The sequence below is a fragment of the Aethalodelphis obliquidens genome, unplaced genomic scaffold (assembly GCF_003676395.1).
Source record: "Aethalodelphis obliquidens isolate GAN/ISIS:26980383/991018 unplaced genomic scaffold, ASM367639v1 scaffold125, whole genome shotgun sequence".
In the NCBI taxonomy this organism is placed as follows: domain Eukaryota; kingdom Metazoa; phylum Chordata; class Mammalia; order Artiodactyla; family Delphinidae; genus Aethalodelphis; species Aethalodelphis obliquidens.
The window spans coordinates 1231143-1250581 of record NW_020838069.1 but is presented as its reverse complement, the minus strand read 5'-3'; the positions used below and the strand labels follow the sequence as shown (position 1 = coordinate 1250581).

Genomic DNA, 19439 nt, shown 5'->3' with positions numbered 1-19439 from the left:
GAAGGAGGGAATGGGAAGTTATTATTTAATGGGTTGAGAGTTTCAGTTTAGGAGGATGAAGTTCTGGAGATGAATGGTGGTGATGGTGGCACAACAATGTGAATGTCTTTAATGCTACTGAACCGTACATTTAAAGATGTTAAAATGGTAAATTTCATTTTATGCATATTTTATCACAATAAAAAAAAGGACCGAAATTCTGATACATGCTACAACCTAGATGAATGTTGAAAAGGTATGCTAAGTGAAATAAATGAGACACAAAAGGGCAAATACTTTATAATTCCACCTACATTAGGTACCTAGAATAGGGAAAGTCATAGAGACAAAATAGAATAGAAGCTCCAGGGAAACAGGGGATCTAAGATTGTTGAAGAGTTACTTTTCAATGGATACAGTATTTCTCTTTGGGATAAAGAAAAAGTTCTGGAAATAGTGGTGATGGTTACACAATATTGTGAATGTACTTAATGCCACCGAATTGTACATTTAAAAATGGTTAAAACCACAATTTTAAAAAATATCTACTTCTATTTTAATAAGAGTTAAAAAAAATCAGGAATGGATGTTGAATTTCATCAAATGCCTTTTGGTATCTATTTGAAGATACCACTTACTTAAGAATCTGGCCCTGGTTTCTGTACCTAGTACGTATAACACAGCCAATAAATGTTCACTGAATGAAAAAAAAAAACCCACAATTACCTACTACTTTACACCCTCTAGGATGGATATAATTTGAAAAAAAAAAAAAAAGGAAAACCAGTTTGGCCATGATGTGGAGATCACTTCTGTACATTGCTTGTGGAAAATAGCTTTTTGGTCTGTCAAAAAATTAAACATAGAATTACCATGTGACCCAGCAATTCTACTCCTAGACATATACCCCAAAGAATTGAAAACAAGTACTCAAATACTTGTCCAAGAACAATCGTAGTAGCACAATTCATAATATCCAAAAGGCATAAACAACTCAAATGTCAACAGGTGACTGGATAACAAATTGTGATATATGCCTCTGATGGAATATTATTCAGCCATAAAAAGGAATGATGTACCGATACATGCTACAATTTGGATTAACCTCAAAAAGATTAAGTGAAGGAAAACAGATACCAAAGGTCACATTTTGTATGATTCCTTTTATATAAAATATCCAGAATGGGCAAATGCCTAGCGACAGAAAGCATATAAGTGTTTGCCAGGGGGTGAGATGTGGGATGTGGGATGGGTAGCAATTATTTAACATGGTTGTGGTGTTTTTCAGTGGGTGATGAAGTCTTGAAACTAGAGAGAGATTGTGGTTGCACAACATAGTCAATACACTAAATGCCACTACATTGTATACTTTAAAATGGTTATTTTAATGTTGTATGGATTTTACCTCAATTTTAAAAAAAGAATTTATGATAGCACCTGGTTTAGCTATTGTGGACTTTTGTGGGGAGCTGTGGTCCATCCTCTAAAGAACTGGCCCCAAGTTCCTAAGAAGGCAGAAGGGGACATCTGTGGGTGAAGGGTACACAGGATCTCTCCTTTCTATTTTTGCAGCTTCCTCTGAGTCTATAATTATTTCAAAATAAAAGTTTAAATGACAAATAAGGACACGTGATCATGGCTGCCCCATGCCTCCCACTCTCAGGGCTGGCACTCAGAGACTGAGAACCCTCTTTGAGTCCTGGCACTCATCAGTGAGAGATCCTGACAGGCCACCTAGAGCTGCCGACTGTCCTGACCAGGCAGCTGTGGGCAGAGGGGAATCCCTGATCCCTGAGGAGATGGCGCAGGGGCACACAGGTGCTCTCAAAGATGTTAGGCTCCACCCCAAGTCTGTAGTTTAAACCCTGGATGTGGGACAACATAATCCATAAGCTCTCACAGCCTCTGGGATGGGACTGGCTCTGCCCTCTAGGGTCTCTAAGTCTCTGTGTGTGGTTAGGAGACCAGGTGAGTGCTCAGGACAAGGGAGTTCCCACCGGTACTCTGTGGGCAGGAAGCCCATCCAGGCAGGGGCCCCTGAGGGGGATAGGGGCCTGAGGTTCAGGACATCTAGGGAGCTACAGGAGACCGCATGGATCCCTCCTATGGCCCTGCCCCCTCCCTCAAGAGAAATACCTGCTCTCCCAGAGGGGGAACAGATCCAGGAATTCTGTCTTACCTTACCAGTGCCCTAGAGCTGCCAGAACTCTTCCTTGCCTGGCTAGGCTGTGCTGGACAGGCTGGAGGCAGGACCAGGAGCCTGCTCAGTCTAGTTTCACTTTCACTTTTGCTTTCCCCCAGAAATGACAGAGGAACCAGGAAGAAAGCTGTGACTAGCAGTGTCCTTCACTCCTTAGCCTTAGTGCCTGTTTGCACTGGCTCCTGCTGGCACTACCTGCCACGCAGAGACCCTATCTGTAAGCGCTGCAGCCTGTTTTCCGGCCCCAGGCCTCAGGATGGATGTCTTGGAGACCTCCAAGTTGCTGGATGAAGAGCTATACTCGCGGCAGCTGTGAGGCCCGAGGTGGGGAGGAGAGCGGGGTGGCCTTCTGACTTCTGATCTCCAATCGCCTGCCCTCTTACTTCCCACCCACAGGTATGTGCTGGGCTTGCCAGCCATGCAGAGGATTCAGAGAGCCAAGGTGCTACTGTCAGGCCTGCAGGGCGTGGGGGCTGAGGTGGCCAAAAACCTGGTCCTGATGGGCGTGGGCAGCCTCACTCTTCATGATCCCCACCCTACCTGTTGGTCTGACCTGTCTGCCCAGGTGAGGGTCCTGGGGGGCTATGGGTTTCCAGACCATAGCCCTTGGGGAGAGGGCCCAAGAGAAAACTCCTTGCTAAAGCCAGACTGGGTCTCTCTTTAGTTCTTCCTCTCAGAGCAGGACTTGGGAAGGAGCAGGGCTGAGGCATCTCAAGAACTTCTGGCTAAGCTCAATGGAGCTGTTCAGGTGTGCATCCACACAGGTGACATCACCGAGGACCTGCTGCTGGACTTCCAGGTGCCCTCCCAGCCCTACTCTCCAGGCCAGCCCAGTGTCCCCCTCCAGCCTTTAGCAGCAGGGTGGGCTTGAAGTGGTTCTGGCCCTGCTGATCATGAGGTCCACCCAGGTGGTGGTGCTGACTGCCTCGGAGCTACAGGAGCAGCTGAAGGTGGGCACCATCTGCCATAAACACGGAGTCTGCTTTTTGGTGGCTGACACCCGAGGCCTCGTGGGGTGAGATGGCTTACCTAGCCTGCCACATCACAGGCAGCAACTGGTCCCAGTGCTGTCCCCAGCTCCAGGCTTGCTCCAGATCCCCTCCACCCAACCTCAGGCCTGTCCCGGCATCCCCTCTTGATTATACAGTCCCCAGTCCCATTTGTGTGCTTCCTCTACCCCAGCCTCCAGACTTGATCCAGTAAATCCTTCAAGCCTCTCCCAGCATTCTTTTCCCGATTCCTCTGGGCTTGCCCTAGTGTACGTCACCCTTCACCACAAATGTGGCAGTTAACAACTGAGCCATCTCAGTGACCCCTCCCACCCCACCACAGGCAGTTGTTCTGTGACTTTGGTGAGGACTTCACTGTGCAGGACCCTACAGAGGCAGAACCCTTGGTGGCTGCCATCCAGCACATCTCCCAGGTGGGTGCTAATGTGGGGGGTGCTCACCTACTAAGGAGGGGCTGCCAGAGCCTGTGGAAAGCAGGGACAGGCAGCCCTGAGCAAGCCACCTCTTATCCAGGGCTCCCCTGGCATTCTCACTCTGAGAGAAGAGGCTGATGCCCACCGCTTCAACAATGGGGATTTGGTGACTTTCTCAGGCATTGAGGGCATGGTGGAGCTCAACGGCTGTGCTCCTCGGCCTCTCCACGTGCAGAGTTAAGTCAACCCCACTCCAACTCCAGGCTCAGTGCCCAGGTCCCCACTGGGGGTGGACACAGCCTGGTCCTTGGAGATAAGTTCTCCCTCCCCCTTCCTCAGGGTGGAGCAACATCAAGAATGTAGATGCAAGACAGGATGGGGTGTGGGGAACTACTCAGGTTCAGAGGGCATACTGACCAGGCTCAATCTCCCCCAGGAGATGGGACCTTGGAGATTGGGGACACAACAACTTTCTCTCATTACTTGCGTGGTGGGGCTGTCACTGAGGTCAAGAGACCCAAGACTGTGAGCCACGTGAGTTCAAGTGCATCTGAGGTTGGGGAGCTTGGGCACCTCGAGGGACCCACAGTGTTCTGGACATGAATGTGAACCGAGTGCCCTCTGCAGGAGCCCCTGGACACAGCCCTGTTTCAGCCCCGTGTTGTGGCCCAGAGTCCCCAGGAAGTTCACCGTGCCCACTGCCTGCATCAGGCCTTCCATGCACTGCACAAGTTTCAGCAGCTCCATGGCCGCCCTCCTAAGCCCTGGGATCCTGTGAGTGGCCCCGATGCCCCTCCCTCCAGCCTCTGTCTTAACGGGGCCTCACCTACCAGGAGGCAACAATGACTGTCTTACAGATCCAAGACTGAATCCAGAAGCAGTTCCCCGCTCATATAAAGGAGATGGTACACAGTATCTGTAGACCAGAGGCTGGGTCCATGAAAGGGCCAAGCACAAAGCCTGGGGACCCATGCTACTCCTAACCCCTAAGATCTGGCCTGGAAGGTGCCTCCAGGTTGGGGAAGCCTCCAGGGCCATTCTCTGGCACCGGGCATCCACTAGTGGGACCCTCCCACTCAGGCTTCTGCTTCCTCTTCTGTGGAACAGGGTGGATGGCTGCCTGAAGGTTTCAAATGGGGAGTGGAGCTCAAGCTGGGGCTGCTTTACCGACGGAGTTCTACCCGATAGGTTGATGCAGAGATGGTGGTGGACCTAGCCCAGGCCCTGGAATCACTGAAGGGGACAGAAGGAGAGCCTTTGGAAGAGCAGCTGGATAAGGCTCTGGTGCGGAGAGTTGCCCTGAGCAGTGCTGGTGGCTTGAGCCCCATGGCAGCTGTGCTGGGTGCAGTGGCTGCTCAGGAAGTGCTGAAGGTGGGTACAGGTAGAGGCAGGGCGGGGCTGGGAAGGGTGCAGAGGTCGGTGTGGGTGCCACAGGGTGCCCAACACCAGATAGTGACCCTGGGGGTTTCACCAACCTGGGTGCAGCCCTCAGCCAGGATCTGAGGGGATTAGGAGGTGGGAAGAGTCCCCAGACTGAAGTGCTGACTTCTAGGCAGTCTCCAAGAAGTTTATGCCCCTGGACCAGTGGCTGTACTTTGATGCCCTTGATTGCCTTCCAGAAGATGAGGAGCCCTTTCCCAATCCTGAGGACTATGCACCGGTGAGAACCTGGGGTAGGGGTGCAAGCCTTATCCAAACTCAGGACTGGGGGGAAAGAGGAAGCACGGTCCCGAGATCCTGACCTGGAAAACTGGGTGCAGGAGGGAGATGCAGCACAGGCCAGTGGCCATCACTGACCCCTGTCTGTGTCCCCTAGAGAGACTGCCGCTATGACGGGCAAATTGCAGTGTTTGGGGCTGGTTTTCAGGAGAAGCTGAGCCACCAGCGCTACCTCCTGGTGAGCTATGTCGTGAGGTTGGGAGTATGTGGAAGGGCAAGTCCTGGCCCTCTGGCTAAGGTTGCTCCTGCTGGCAGGTGGGTGCTGGCGCTATCGGCTGTGAGCTGCTCAAAGGCTTTGCCCTAGTGGGCCTGGGTGCTGGCGGCAGTGGGGGCGTGACTGTTGCTGACATGGACCATGTGGAGCGCTCCAACCTCAGCCGGCAGTTTCTCTTCAGGCCTCAGGACTTTGGTGTGAGTGCTGACCTAGCCCCACACCCGTGTCCTGGACTGTCCTCCCACAATGCGCCCCTTCCCCCACCCAACGTCTTCCTGCTTTCTTCTCAGAGGCCAAAGGCGGAGGTGGCTGCAGAGGCCGCTCGCCGCCTGAACTCAGACTTGCAGGTGACCCCGCTCACCTACCAGCTGGATCTTACTACAGAGCACATCTATGGGGACAACTTCTTCTCCAGTGTGGATGGCGTGGCTGCTGCCCTGGACAGTTTCCAGGCCCGTGAGTGCTCAAGCCTAGAACTCACCCTTTGTCTGAGGCTGTGCCAGCCCCACTTCTGACCCTCTGCCCCCTTCGCCAGGGCGCTATGTGGCTGCTCGCTGCACCCACTATCTGAAGCCACTACTGGAGGCGGGCACAAAGGGCACCTTGGGCAGTGCTTGTGTGTTCATACCACACGTGACTGAGGACTACAGAGCCCCCGCCTCCGCTGCAGCTTCTGAGGATGCCTCCTACCCTGTCTGCACCGTGCGGCACTTCCCCAGCACAACCGAGCACACCTTGCAGGTGAGAAGAACCCCAGAGACTCCTACCCACCTGGCTCAGTCCTCAGCTGCAGACCCCTTTGCCAACCGGCACCTCATGGTTCCTCCCTCCCCTCACAGTGGGCCCGGGATGAGTTTGAAGGACTTTTCCATCTGTCTGCCGAGACCGTCAACTGCCACCAACAGTAAGACCGCCAACAAGGGTGAATGGGAGCCCAGGCTCCCTAACACCAAGAGGCTTAGGGCTTAGCCTCAGACCTCCTCCTCTGTCCGCAGGGCACTCACGTCTCTGGCACACTTGGATGAGTCACAGGTGCTGACCGTGCAGCAGGTGGTGCTGGGTGTCCTGAGACAGCGTCCACAGACCTGGCGAGACTGCGTGCTTTGGGCCCTTGGCCAGTGGCAACTCTGCTTCCATTATGGCATCACACAGCTGCTGAGCCGCTTCCCACCCGACAAAGTGGGTGGCTAGGGGTCAGGAGGCTGAGGGCTCAGGGTGGCCCGACTGAGCCCAGCAGCCTCCATTTCCCTAGGTGCTAGAGAATGGAACTCGTTTCTGGTCGGGTCCCAAACAGTGTCCCCGGCCCTTGGAGTTTGACGCCAGCCAAGTGAGTGGAGTCCCTTGGCGGCCCTGAGATGGGAATATGGCCCCTCAGAGCGGAGGTGGGCACCTCTATATTTTGTAGAGATGCACAGATGCTGAGAGGGAGAGAGCCATGTTTGTGCACATGTGGGTGTCCAAATGGGAGGCAGAAGCAGGCACTCAAAACAGATCCACAAATGGGCGGTGACCCCCACCCCATGCACCCACACAAGCTCGCTCAAGCCCATGCAGCCACCCATGCTCTTGGTCTCATTGCAGGACACGCATCTCCTCTACGTGCTGGCGGCTGCCAACCTGTATGCCCAGATGCATGGGCTGCCTGGCTCACGGGACCAGACTGTGCTCAGGCGACTGCTGAAGTTGCTGCCATTGCCTGACCCCCAGGACTTAGCCCCCATTTTTTCTAGTGACCTGAAGCTGGCTTCGGCTTATGCTGAGTTTGGTGAGGTCCCTGACCCTGGCCCCCCGTGCTGTCACCCAAAGGCCTGACCCTCCTCAGCCTGTGCTGCAGAAAGAAGACAGGGTCTGGGGGCCCTGAAGCCAACTCAATACCTCTCAGGCCCTCTGACCTTGCTTCTCTGTAGCCTTGGGTTCATCCTCTGGCCCCTCAGTAGGTCCTCTCCCTGCTGCCTACCCCACCCCCACCCCACCCCCATTCCTTTGGCAGACTCTCAGCCAAAGAAAACAAAAACAAAAAACAAACAAAAAAACACAAACCGTGGGAGCAACTAGCTGTGGCCCCCAGATGAGAACAGAGTCACATAGGTGTGCATGGGCGCACACACACACACATACACACACACAAGTGAGGGCTGGGGCTGCTAGACAGGAGACTGCACCATCCATCAAGGGGTCTCCCTGAAAGTGGTAAGTGATAGGCTTGGCAGGGACCAAGGATAGGCAGCAGGCTCCAGAGGAGCGCAGGACATGGGGACTAAGGACTGCCCCGACACCCCCTTCTCCTGACAGGCCCTGAGCAGTCGAAGCAACTGCATGAAGCCCTGGAAATCTGGACTGTGGGCCCTCCCCTGGAACCCTTGACATTTGAGAAGGTGGGAGCCCAAGTGGGGGTGAAGGGCCGGGCTAGAGAGGTTGTTGGGGAAGGTCAAGAGCTAAGAAGGTAGCTTTGAAGCCCCTTGGCCTGAGTTTTCCTCCCAGAAGGACCCCAGAAGCAGCTCAGCTTCCCCGAGCCTCAGCCTCCTTATCTGTTAAGTGGGGAGATATGAGCATCCACCCCACCGAATTGCGTGAAGAGCTGTGCAGTGGCACAGGGTCGGCCGAGGTGAGGGGCACTGGGACAATGCTAATACTACTGTGCCTTGGGCCTCACAGGACAATGATTTCCATGTGGATTTTGTGGCGGCAGCGGCGAGCCTGCGAGCTCAGAATTATGGGATCCCACCAGCCGACCGCACCAAGGTACCCTGCCCCTTGGGGCTCAGGCCTGGAGGTGGGGGTCAAACCCTAGCCTTATGCCTTGGGCCCAGACCAAATCTCCTGTCCTTGGCAGACCAAGCGAATTGTGGGCCAGATTACCCCAGCCATTGCCACTACTACGGCAGCTGTGGCTGGCCTGGTGGGCCTGGAGCTGTATAAGGTGGTGGGCAGCCCACGGCCCCGCAGTGCCTTTCGCCACAGCTACCTGAACCTGGCTGAAAACTACTTTAGCCGCTGGGTACCTCACGCCCCAGCCATCCAGAAGGTGAGCCCTTGACACCCCACCCATACCAGACCTGAGTTTTCCCTGCACCTACCCAAACAGGCCCTACTTCAGCTTCAGGCTCTCATCAGGACCCAGACTCTGGGGGAGTCATCAAGACTCCCTCCAGTCGCCTCCCTGCTGCAAAGCCAGGCTGGGACCTGTCAGACACAGGAAGCAGCCGTCAACCACCCCCACCCCCCAACAGTCAGGGTCTGGGGGAGCTGCAGCTTTAACTCATTAGTGGAGCCAGACATCCCCCGCAGTTCCCTCCTTCCCAGAAGTGCCCCTGAGGGGGAGAGGGGACTAGGGCCCTAGCCCCAAACAGAGCCTAATATCGGCCTTGCAAAGCATGGGGATCCTGGCCCGCCCCCTCGACCTGAGTTAAAGGGCACTGAGCTCACCACCACGGGTGTGGGGTGTGCAGCCCTGTGGGGATGTGTGCATTCATGTCACAGGTGTGAGTGCACACTGGTCTGGGCATCCCTGGCCCTGTGGTGTGTGGGCATGGAGGGAGCATGCTTGCACATCTGTGTGCCAGATGGGACTGCAGGGCTCTTTCACAATGTGGGCTTGCGTGTGTGTGCATGTGAGTACACATGTGGGCTTGTGTACATGTGTGTTCCTTCAAGTGTAGGGCTATGAATGCCCCTGGCTGTGTGCCCAGGCTCTGCAATAGTTGGCATTTCCTTAGGGCAGAGGAGAGGGTACAGAGAGAATTCCCTCACCAGGGGAGAGGGGAGAGGTCATGGGCCAGCACTGGGCTTTTGCTGAGCAGCCCTGGGGTCCCTCAGGGCACAGCACACAGAGCCCCTTTGTGAGGGGCCCCTCCTCTAGCTAGAACACAAGCTGCCTTTGTCCGTGGAGGAGGGGGAGGGGAAGGGTCCCCCATCTCACCTCTGGCCTCGTCTCAGCTTGACCCCACTGTGTTTTCTGGGGAGCTGGCAGAACTCCTCCTGTCTTGGTGCCTGGCTGCCTGCTACCCTTATGCCCTCAGCTCTGGGTACCAGAACCCCAAGACTCCAGAAATAAGGAAGGAACAAAGGGACAGGAAGAGGAGTCCTCTGTGGACTGTGTTCCTGCTAGAGTCACTGTGCCTCTTGCCATGTGTCCATGAGTAGTCCAAGGCCCTGGTGGTAAAGGATTAGGGGACAGGATTTACCCCACCCCCAGCATCCAGCCTTGCATTTGAAGAACAAGCAGTTTTATCAGAGACTGCAGCAGCCCTGCTCCCGCTTCCTCAGGAAGCATTGCTCCCCCCAACAACACACACACACACACACACACACACGCACACACGACTGTGTGATGGATCGCCTGTTTCCCTCTGTGGGGGCCCCGTAGCCCCATTTCCTGTGCTGGCCCCAGCATGGGCGGGGAGGGTGTTGAGATTCTGGGCCCAGATCCCACCTTCCACCCCCACCCACTGGCTTCTCCTTCCTGCCTCTAGTCCAGCTCCTCCCCTAGGAAAGGGGCCATAAGCTATTGGTAACTGGGGTAGGGGGAGGGTGTGTGTGTAAGAAGCTTCTCACTCCTCCCCACTACCGCCCCCCAGTTCCATCACTGGAAGTGGACCTGTTGGGACCGCCTGGAAGTGCCTGCTGGGCAGCCCGAGAGGACCCTGGAGTCACTGCTGGCCCATGTCCAGGTGTGCCCCATTCCTGCCCTTCCCCCAGGCCTGGCCCAGCCTGGCCCAGCTGGCACCTAACCTGTCTCTCTCTAGAAACTAAATGGGCTGAGGGTGAGGATGCTGCTGCACGGGAAGGCCCTACTCTACTCGGCAGGATGGTCTCCTGAAAAGCAGGACCAGCACCTGTCCCGCAGGTGAGCCCACACCTGGCTTTAACCTCATTCTGTCCCTGGAGGTTGGAGGTGGGGGACAAGCAGCCTTTCCTCTTCCCAATCCCATTTGGGCCCCTCACACCTTCCTGAAGTTTTCTTTTGCCAAATGGAGCCAGCAAATGGGCTGGGGGCGGGGTGAGGGCCAAGAGCCTGAGGAGGGGCCTCTAGGAGCTGCCTGCTTGGCCAGCCCCACCAGCTCACGCCCTGCTCAGCTCCCCTTTCACAGCCCACTCCCAGAGGACTCACAGCTTCCTGCCTCCTGCCCACCCCGCCAGCCGCTCTTAAAATAGTTTCAGATGTTTCCTGTCTTGGGCTGCTCCTGCTCCTGGCTTGGGCTCCTTATGGCCCGCCAACACCCTATAGTCCATGCCAGGACACTCTCTGCCTGCCACTGCTCACCTACCCAATCTCCCCACCCCTCTCCCCCCCATGCCACCAGGGTGACGGATCTGGTGCTGGAGGTGACACGCCAGGTGCCTAAGCCTGGGCAGCGGGTGCTGGTATTGGAGCTCAGCTATGAGGGTGAGAAGGAGGACGTTACCTTCCCACCCTTGCACTACAAGCTGTGACAAGGCAGCAGCCCCACCACCCAGTTCTGTTGAGCCATGCATCCCAAGCCTACAGTAGGCGCTTAATAAATGCTTGTTGAAGGAAGGTGTAAGTGGACAGGATAGATGATGGAACACGGGGCAGACACATGGGGTGTGACATGGACATGACAGGGACCCCTGCAGGGAGGGAAAAGGCTCTTTAGATTCGCCTGCCTGAGTTGTGCCTTGCAGGACTGAGGCTGCCTCCTGGAGCCTCAGGGGTATGGAACCAGGACAGTGCAGAGAAAGGCCTTTATTGTCCCAGGCTGGAGGGCAGGGTCAGAGGTAGCTGACAACATCATTGCAGATGATGGGCTGGCGACTGCGGCAACTCATGAGGGCTGCAAAGCGTGAGACCTCTGCAGGCAGTTCGGGTTCCGGGCGAGGTGGGCATGACAGTCGCTTTCCTGCCACTGCTGCCCGGCGTGCCCTGGCCAGCTGGCGCCGCAGCTGCTCAGAGAGGCCAAGCAGGAACTGGGGGGGCCGAGCACGGGCACGGGGCCCACCCCCATTGTCCCCCTCACCTGCTGCCTCGGGCAGCTCCATCCAGTTGTGCACCAAGTCAGCAAAACAGTTGTCTCCCAGCACCAGGGGCTGGCGACTACGACCTCTGCTAAGTAGGGCTGCTGTCCAGTCCTCAGCTTCCAGCCCCTGCCAGTGCTCCAGGCAGGCGTCTGGGGTGGACTTGGGCCGTGGTCGGTGGGCAGGTGGTACACTGGCCGCAGGAGCTCTGCCAGGCAGGGGGATGCCACTGGCCGAGAGGCGCTGTCTACGGGGGGGGCCATGCTGAGGGTGCTGGATGCTGGAGTACAGGCAGCTCTTCCTCTCTCCATGTGCTGCCTGACACCTCTGAGAAGCCAGAGTCCCAGTCTAGGGCATGCTCCCTGGGGCCTCCCAAGGCTGCACCCCTGTCTCCTGTCACCACAGCTTCTTCCTCCTCTTCCTCCACACCACAGGCTGAGTCCTCTTCCAAGGCATCTGAGGCCCTGAGCCGGTGCTTGAGCCGCATGCCTGGGCCAGGTTTGGGGGGTTCTGGAAGGGGGCCAGGCATTGGGGGTGAGTCTGTGTCCCGGCCACACAGCTGTGGAAGAAGAGAGGGCAGAAGTCGAAGGAGCAGTGCTTGTCACCCCTGTCTGCCTGGTCAGGCCAATTCCAAAACAGAAGGCCCAGGAGGGCTGGATTGGCCTGCAGGCCTAGGCAGCAAAGCCTCTAGTGGGCACAGGGCCGGCATGGGGCGCTGGCACACGAAGCTCGTGTGGCTCCCATCGGCCGACCTGGTGGCAGTCCGGCAGGCTGCAGCACGCAGCGCCGGGCAAGTCGGTACCCGCCACCAGGGCGGGAGGCAGGGTTGCGGGCCTGCATTGGGAAATAAGTCCTGCTCAGGGCTGGGGGGGGCATCCTGTGACTCTTGAGGGATTCAGCTCCCCAAAGCCCGCAGCGTCTTTCAGAGAAGAATAGAGCACCTGCCAGGTGGGGTATAGAGGACAGAGGTACAGGCCAGCCTGGAATAGGGGGCATCCATAGCAGCGCCACACCTCTTTAGTCCCTCACAGCCCCCTGCTCCGCCCCACAAGAAGTTTCTCCCACCAACTTCCTCCGCCGCGCCGGCAGCACGGCCAGCTGGGCGGCTGTTACTTGATGCCCAGCACAGCTTCCAACCGTCCGAAACCCGACGCGGGCCATCTGGGTCATCTGCGTCGCCCCGCCCCCATCCTGTCTTGGATGGGCACTCGGGAGAGCCCCCCACCCGAGTGCCGTTCGGGCAGGAAGGCAGCCGAGCACCCCACACACGTCCTCACAAGCCACACCCGCTCCCAAGCCTCACCAGTTCCCAGCGGAGCTGGCCCAGGAAACTGTCAAGCCGAGCACTGTGCATGCCCGTTCCGGAGCCCCCGCCAGGCCTGCCAGTTCCTCTTCGAACTCCAGCCAGAGGGATGCGGAGAGGGCCCCGCGGGCCGTCCAGCGGCGCCCTTACCCTCCGCCTGGCTCCGCGGCTCCTCCCTCTCCCTAGCTCCCGCCGTCGCTGCCGCCCCAACATCTGGCAGCCCCGGCCCCGCCCCTAGCGCCGCAGCCAATGGGGCTGGGGCGGGGCTGATGTGGCCCCGCCCCCCGGACTCTGCCGGGTGGGTGAGCCGGACACCCACTACCAACTCCACAGCAGCTCTGGGGGGAGGGGCGGGACTATAGCTGGAAGCTGGGCCGCGTCCGGCCCCTGACTACCCAGGCCGTTGAGCTGACTCCGGGTTCGCTGCATGACCCAGGACAAGTCGCTGCCTTGCGGTAGCCTCAGCTTCCCCATTTTTCCCAGGATAGAGTTGTGGTCCCTCCCGCGCGGGTTCCCCGGCTGCGCCCTTGGGCGGGCAGAGCGCCCCCAATCGTCGGATTCGGCACTGATGTGGCCCACTCGCGGTTCGACCCACTGAATCCGCTCCTGTAGCCGGCCTTGACAGTCCCTGGAAGTCATGGGAGGGGTCCGGCCCCTCAGAGGACTCCGGGAACGCCGAACCTCTTTGCAGCACCGGGGAGGAGCCTCGGCCAAGGCCCAGACCCCGCCCTATCTGCCCCTCATCTCGGCCTAGCTAAGCAGGGCTGCCCTCTAGTGGGCAGCGCCCGGTTAGCTGCGATTCCCGCGGCGACACTCCCATCCCCTCTGCCCCAGACCACATGCGGGCTGAGTACAAGGGGCTACGGCGGGGCTCTCTGACCCACCTTCCCTGAGCCCGCTCCATAGTCGGAGGCTAGGTTCAAGGACACAGACTAACTGGAGACAAACTAGACAAGTCTGTAGACAGAAAAATACCAGGGAATGAGGGCAACGGGCCAGGTTGGGAGAGGGGACTCTCAGAGGAGGTGGCATTTTGTATGGGATCTGGATGAGCCATCAAGGGGAGATCAAGAAGAGGGGCATTCTAGGTGGTGGGATCAGCCAGTTACAGGCCCTGAGAGGACAGGAGCTAGACAGGACATAACATAAAGAAGACTTAGATATCTCTGATGGTGGTAGTTGGGGGAGTGAAGAGGTCAGCAAAACCAGGCTCCTAGCAGTCTTAGAAAGGAATAAGGGGTTTTGTTCTTGGTGTGATGGGGAGCAATGGGGGCTTTTGAGCATCACCTGGGCTGCAAAGAAAGGGGTCCCTTGGGGGAATGTTTTGGAATTAAAAATCAAGCCTTGCTGATGCATGAGTATTGGAAGAGAAAGAGAAGCATGAAGCATGACTCCTAGATTTCTGGCCTGAACAACTGATTGGATGGAATGGCCATGAATCAATCCAAGCAAGACTGGAGAAGAGTGGGCTTGGAGACGAAAATCAAATGATCATTTGTGGACATGTGACCCTTAAGATGCCTGTTAGGCATCTAAGAGGAGATGCGGGGTCAGCCACTGGGTGTGTGACTCTGCTGCCTGGGAGAGAGATCAGGACTGAAGCTTTGGATCTGGGAGGCAAAGTGAGTGGATGGTATTTTTTTTTTTTTTCCCAAAAGAGAAGTCATTAATTAAGCAATGCTTTTATTTTTATTTTCACTTATATATTTTTTGAATTTTATTTATTTTTTTATACAGCAGGTTCTTATTAGTTATCTACTTTATACATATTAGTGTATATGTATCAATCCCAATTTCCCAATTCATCCCATCCCCCCACCCCCACCCCACCACTTTCCCCCCTTGGTGTCCATATGTTTGTTCTCTACCTCTGTGTCTCCATTTCTGCCCCGCAAACTGGTTCATCTGTACCATTTTTCTAGGTTCCCCATATATGTGTTAATATGCGATATTTGTTTTTCTCTTTCTGACTTACTTCACTCCGTATGAGAGTCTCTAGATCCATCCATGTCTCTACAAATGACCCAAATTCATTTCTTTTTATGGCTGAGTAGTATTCCATTGTATGTATGTACCACGTCATCTTTATCCATTCATCTGTCGATGGGCATTTAGGTTGCTTCCATGACCTGGCTATTGTAAATGGTGCTGCAATGAACATTGGGGTGCATGTGTCTTTTTGAATTATGGTTTTCTCTGGGTATATGCCCAGTAGTGGGATTGCTGGGTCATACGGTAATTCTATTTTTAGTTTTTTAAGGAACCTTCATACTGTTGTCCATAGTGGCTGAATCAATTTACATTCCCACCAACAGTGCAAGAGGGTTCCCTTTTCTCCACACCCTCTCCAGCATTTGTTGTTCGTAGATTTTTCTGTTGATGCCCATTCTAACTGGTGTGAGCTGATACCTCATTGTAGTTTTGATTTGCATTTCTCTAATAATTAGTGATGTTGAGCAGCTTTTTATGTGCTTTTTGGCCATCTGTATGTCTTCTTTGGAGAAATGTCTATTTAGATCTTCTGCCCATTTTTTGGATTGGGTTGTTTGTTTTTTTAATATTGAGCTGCATGAGCTGTTTATACATTTTGGAGATTAATCCTTTGTCCATTGATTCGTTTGCAAGTATTTTCTCCCATTCTGAGGGTTGTCTTTTCGTCTTGTTTGTAGTTTCCTTTGCTTTCCAAAAGCTTTGAAGTTTCATTAGGTCCCATTTGTTTATTTTTGTTTGGATTTCCATTACTCTAGGAGGTGGATGAAAAAAGATCTTGCTGTGATTTATGTCAAAGAGTGTTCTTCCTATGTTTTCCTCTGAGAGTTTTATAGTGTCCAGTCTTACATTTATGTCTCTAATCCATTTTGAGTTTATTTTTGTGTATGGTGTTAGGGAGTGTTCTAATTTCATTCTTTTACATGTACCTGTCCAGTTTTCCCAGCATCACTTATTAAAGTGATTGTCTTTTCTCCATTGTATATCCTTGCCTCCTTTGTGATAGATTAGTTGACCATAGGTGCGTGGGTTTATTTCTGGGCTTTCTATCCTGTTCCATTGATCTATACTTCTGTTTTTGTGCCAGTACCATATTGTCTTGATTACTGTAGCTTTGTAGTATAGTCTGAAGTCAGGGAGTCTGATTCCTCCAGCTCCGTTTTTTTCCCTCAAGACTGCTTTGGCTATTCGGGGTCTTTTGTGTCTCATACAAATTTTAAGATTTTTTGGTTCTAGTTCTGTAAAAAATGCCACTGGTAATTTGATAGGGATTGCATTGAATCTGTAGATTGCTTTGGGTAGTATAGTCATTTTCACAACATTGATTCTTCCAATCCAAGAACATGGTATATCTCCCCATCTGTTTGTGTCATCTTTGATTTCTTTCATCAGTGTCTTATAGTTTTCTGAGTACAGGATTTTACCTCCTTAGGTAGGTTTATTCCTAGGTATTTTATTCTTTTTGTTGCAGTGGTGAATGGGATTGTTTCCTTAATTTCTCTTTCTGATCTTTCATTGTTAGTGTATAGGAATGCAAGAGATCTCTGTGCATTAATTTTGTATCCTGCAACTTTACCAAATTCATTGATCAGCTGATTCACCGATCAGTTTTCTGGTGTCATCTTTAGGATTCTCTATGTATAGTATCATGTCATCTGCAAACAGTGACAGTTTTACTTCTTCTTTTCCAATTTGTATTCCTTTTGTTTCTTTTTCTTCTCTGATTGCCATGGCTAGGACTTCCAAAACTATGTTGAATAATAGTGGTGTGAGTGGACATCCTTGTCTTGTTCCTGATCTTAGAGGAAATGCTTTCAGTTTTTCACCATTGAGAATGATGTTTGCTGTGGGTCTGTCGTATATGGCCTTTATTATGTTGAGGTACGTTCCCTCTATGCCCACCTTCTGGAGAGTTTTTATCATAAATGGGTGTTGAATTTTGTCAAAAGGTTTTTCTGCATCTATTGAGATGATCATATGGTTTTTCTTCTTCAATTTGTTAATATGGTGTATCACATTGATTGATTTGCATATATTGAAGAATGCTTGCATCCCTGGGATAAATCCCACTTGATCATAGTGTATGATCCTTTTAATGTGTTGTTGGATTCTGTTTGCTAGTATTTTGTTGAGGATTTTTGCATCTATATTCATCAGTGATATTGGTCTATAATTTTCTTTTTTTGTAGTATCTTTGTCTGGTTTTGGTATCAGGGTAATGGTGGCCTTGTAGAATGAGTTTGGGAGTGTTCCTTCCTCTGCAATTTTTTGGAAGAGTTTGAGAAGGATGGGTGTTGGCTCTTTAAATGTTTGATAGAATTCACCTGTGAAGCCATCTGGTCCTGGACTTTTGTTTGTTGGAAGATTTTTAATCACAGTTTCAATTTCATTACTTGTGATTTGTCTGTTCATATTTTCTATTTCTTCTTGGTTCAGTCTTGGAAGGTTATACCTTTCTAAGAATTTGTCCATTTCTTCCAGGTTGTCCATTTTATTGGCATAGAGTTGCTTGTAGTAGTCTCTTAGGATGCTTTGTATTTCTGTAGTTTCCGTTGTAACTTCTCCTTTTTCATTTTTGCTTTTTTTTTTTTTTTTTTTTTTTTTTGTGGTACGTGGGCCTCTCACAGTTGCGGCCTCTCCTGTTGTGGAGCACAGGCTCCAGATGCGCAGGCTCAGCGGCCATGGCTCACGGGCCCAGCCGCTCCGCGGCATGTGAGATCTTCCCAGACCGGGTCACGAACCCGTGTCCCCTGCATCAGCAGGCGGACTCTCAACCACTGTGCCACCAGGGAAGCCCCTCCTTTTTCATTTTTAATTTTATTGATTTGAGTCCTCTCCCTCTTTTTCTTGATGAGTCTGGCTAAAGGTTTATCAATTTTGTTTATCTTCTCAAACAACCAGCTTTTAGTTTTATTGATCTTTGCTATTGTTTTCTTTGTTCCTATTTCATTTATTTCTGCTCTGATCTTTATAATTTCACCGAAATTATAAAGCCTGAAACATTCTTTATTTTAAAATCTATTTTATCGGATATGAGTACTGCTACTCCAGCTCTCTTTTGATTTCCATTTGCATGGAATATCTTTTTCCATCCCCTCACTTGCAGTCTCTATCTGTCCCTAGGTCTGAAGTGGGTCTCTTGCAGACAGCATATATATGGGTCTTGTTTTTGTATCCATTCAGGAAGCCTGTGTCTTTTGGTTGGAGCATTTAATCCATTCACGTTTAAGGTAATTATCGATATGTATGCTCCTATTACCATTTTCTTAGTTGTTTTGAGTTTGTTTTTGTAGGCCCTTTTCTTCTCTTGTGTTTCCCACTAAGAGAAGTTCCTTTAGCATTTATTGTAGAGCTGGTTTGGTGGTGCTGAATTCTCTTAGTTTTTGCTTGTCTGTAAAGCTTTTGATTTCTCCATCGAATCTGAATGAGATCCTTGCCGGGCAGAGTGCTCTTGGTTGTAGGTTCTTCCCTTTCATCACTTTAAGTATATCATGCCACTCCCTTCTGGCTTGTAGAGTTTCTGCTGAGAAATCAGCTGTTAACCTTATGGGAGTTCCCTTGTATGTTATTGTCGTTTTCTCCTTGCTGCTTTCAATAATTTTTCTTTGTCTTTAATTTTTGTCAATTTGATTACTATGTGTCTCGGCATGTTTCTCCTTGGGTTTATCCTGCCTGGGACTCTCTGAGCTTCCTGGACGTGGGTTGCTATTTCCTTTCCCACGTTAGGGAAGTTTTCGGCTGTAATCTCTTCAAATATTTTCTCTGGCCCTTTCTCTGTCTCTTCTCCTTCTGGGACCCCTATAAGGCGAATGTTGTTGCATTTAATGTTGTCGCAGAGGTCTCTTAGGCTGTCTTCATTTCTTCTCATTCTTTTTTCTTTATTCTGTTCCACAGCAGTGAATTCCACCATTCTGTCTTCCAGGTCACTTATCCGTTCTTCTGCCTCAGTTATTCTGCTATTGATTCCTTTTAGTGTATTTTTCATTTCAGTTATTGTATTGTTCATCTCTGTTTGTTTTTGGTCTTTAATTCTTCTAGGTGTTTGTTCTTTAATTCTTCTAGGTCTTTGTTAAACATTTCTTGCATTTTCTCCATCTTTGCCTCCATTCTTTTTCCGAGGTCCTGGATCATCTTCACTATCATTATTCTGAATTCTTTTTCTGGAAGGTTGCCTATCTCCACTTCATTTAGTTGTTTTTCTGGGGTTTTATCTTGTTCCTTCATCTGGTACAAAGTCCTCTGCCTTTTCATTTTGTCTATTTTTCTGTGAATGTGGTTTTCCTTCCACAGGCTACAGAATTGTAGCTCTTCTTGCTTCTGCTGTCTGCCCTCTGGTGGATGAGGCTATCTAAGAGGCTTGTGCAAGCTTCCTGATGGGAGGGACTAGTGGTGGGTAGAGCTGGGTGTTGCTCTGCTGAGTAGAGCTCAGTGAAACTTTAATCTGCTTGTCTGCTGATAGATGGGGCTGGGTTCCCTCCCTATTGGTTGTTTGGTCTGAGGTGACCCAGCACTGGAGCCTACCTGGCTCTTTGGTGGGGCTAATGTCGGGCTCTGGGAGGGCTTATACCAAGGAGTACTTCCCAGAACTTCTTCTGCCAGTGTCCTTGTCCCCATGATGAGCCACAGCCACCCCCTG

At 52.2% G+C, this 19439-nt stretch overlaps 2 protein-coding genes across 8 annotated transcripts; one reads left to right on the top strand and one right to left on the bottom strand.

Annotated features, from left to right (window-relative positions):
* The first annotated feature begins 522 nt into the window (after nucleotides 1-522).
* Nucleotides 523-11053, top strand: UBA7 (ubiquitin like modifier activating enzyme 7). Of its 7 annotated transcripts, XM_027098837.1 has the most exons (24): nucleotides 524-2491; nucleotides 2576-2744; nucleotides 2844-2978; nucleotides 3088-3194; nucleotides 3512-3602; nucleotides 3703-3838; nucleotides 4039-4136; nucleotides 4230-4376; nucleotides 4791-4973; nucleotides 5155-5262; nucleotides 5419-5499; nucleotides 5577-5732; nucleotides 5826-5991; nucleotides 6071-6276; nucleotides 6375-6439; nucleotides 6531-6714; nucleotides 6788-6862; nucleotides 7117-7300; nucleotides 7828-7910; nucleotides 8191-8277; nucleotides 8369-8560; nucleotides 10113-10205; nucleotides 10281-10381; nucleotides 10839-11053. In XM_027098837.1, the coding sequence occupies exons 1-24, from the start codon at nucleotides 2436-2438 to the stop codon at nucleotides 10966-10968; spliced, it is 3033 nt and encodes a 1010-aa protein (XP_026954638.1). In that variant the 5' UTR covers nucleotides 524-2435; the 3' UTR covers nucleotides 10969-11053. The 7 variants fall into 7 exon arrangements, with proteins under 7 accessions (XP_026954639.1, XP_026954641.1, XP_026954642.1 ...); XM_027098838.1 differs by lacking the exon at nucleotides 5419-5499 and having other exon boundaries at nucleotides 523-2491; XM_027098840.1 differs by lacking the exon at nucleotides 5577-5732 and having other exon boundaries at nucleotides 523-2491.
* A 174-nt stretch (nucleotides 11054-11227) lies between these two features.
* INKA1 (inka box actin regulator 1) lies at nucleotides 11228-13464 on the bottom strand. Its single transcript, XM_027098845.1, is given in 3 exon segments — nucleotides 11228-11772; nucleotides 11774-12070; nucleotides 12815-13464. Coding segments are annotated over 3 exon segments (1014 nt in total). The 5' UTR covers nucleotides 13028-13464; the 3' UTR covers nucleotides 11228-11268.
* Nucleotides 13465-19439: the final 5975 nt, after the last annotated feature.

Excerpts from the sequence above, each read along its gene's own strand:
- UBA7 (XM_027098837.1), top strand. The coding sequence starts at position 2,436 with ATGGATGTCTTGGAGACCTCCAAGTTGCTGGATGAAGAGCTATACTCG. Across the intron at positions 4,377-4,790 it reads CTCCTAAGCCCTGGGATCCT|GTTGATGCAGAGATGGTGGT; the intron begins GTGAGTGGCCCC and ends TCTACCCGATAG. Across the intron at positions 6,863-7,116 it reads TGGAGTTTGACGCCAGCCAA|GACACGCATCTCCTCTACGT; the intron begins GTGAGTGGAGTC and ends GTCTCATTGCAG.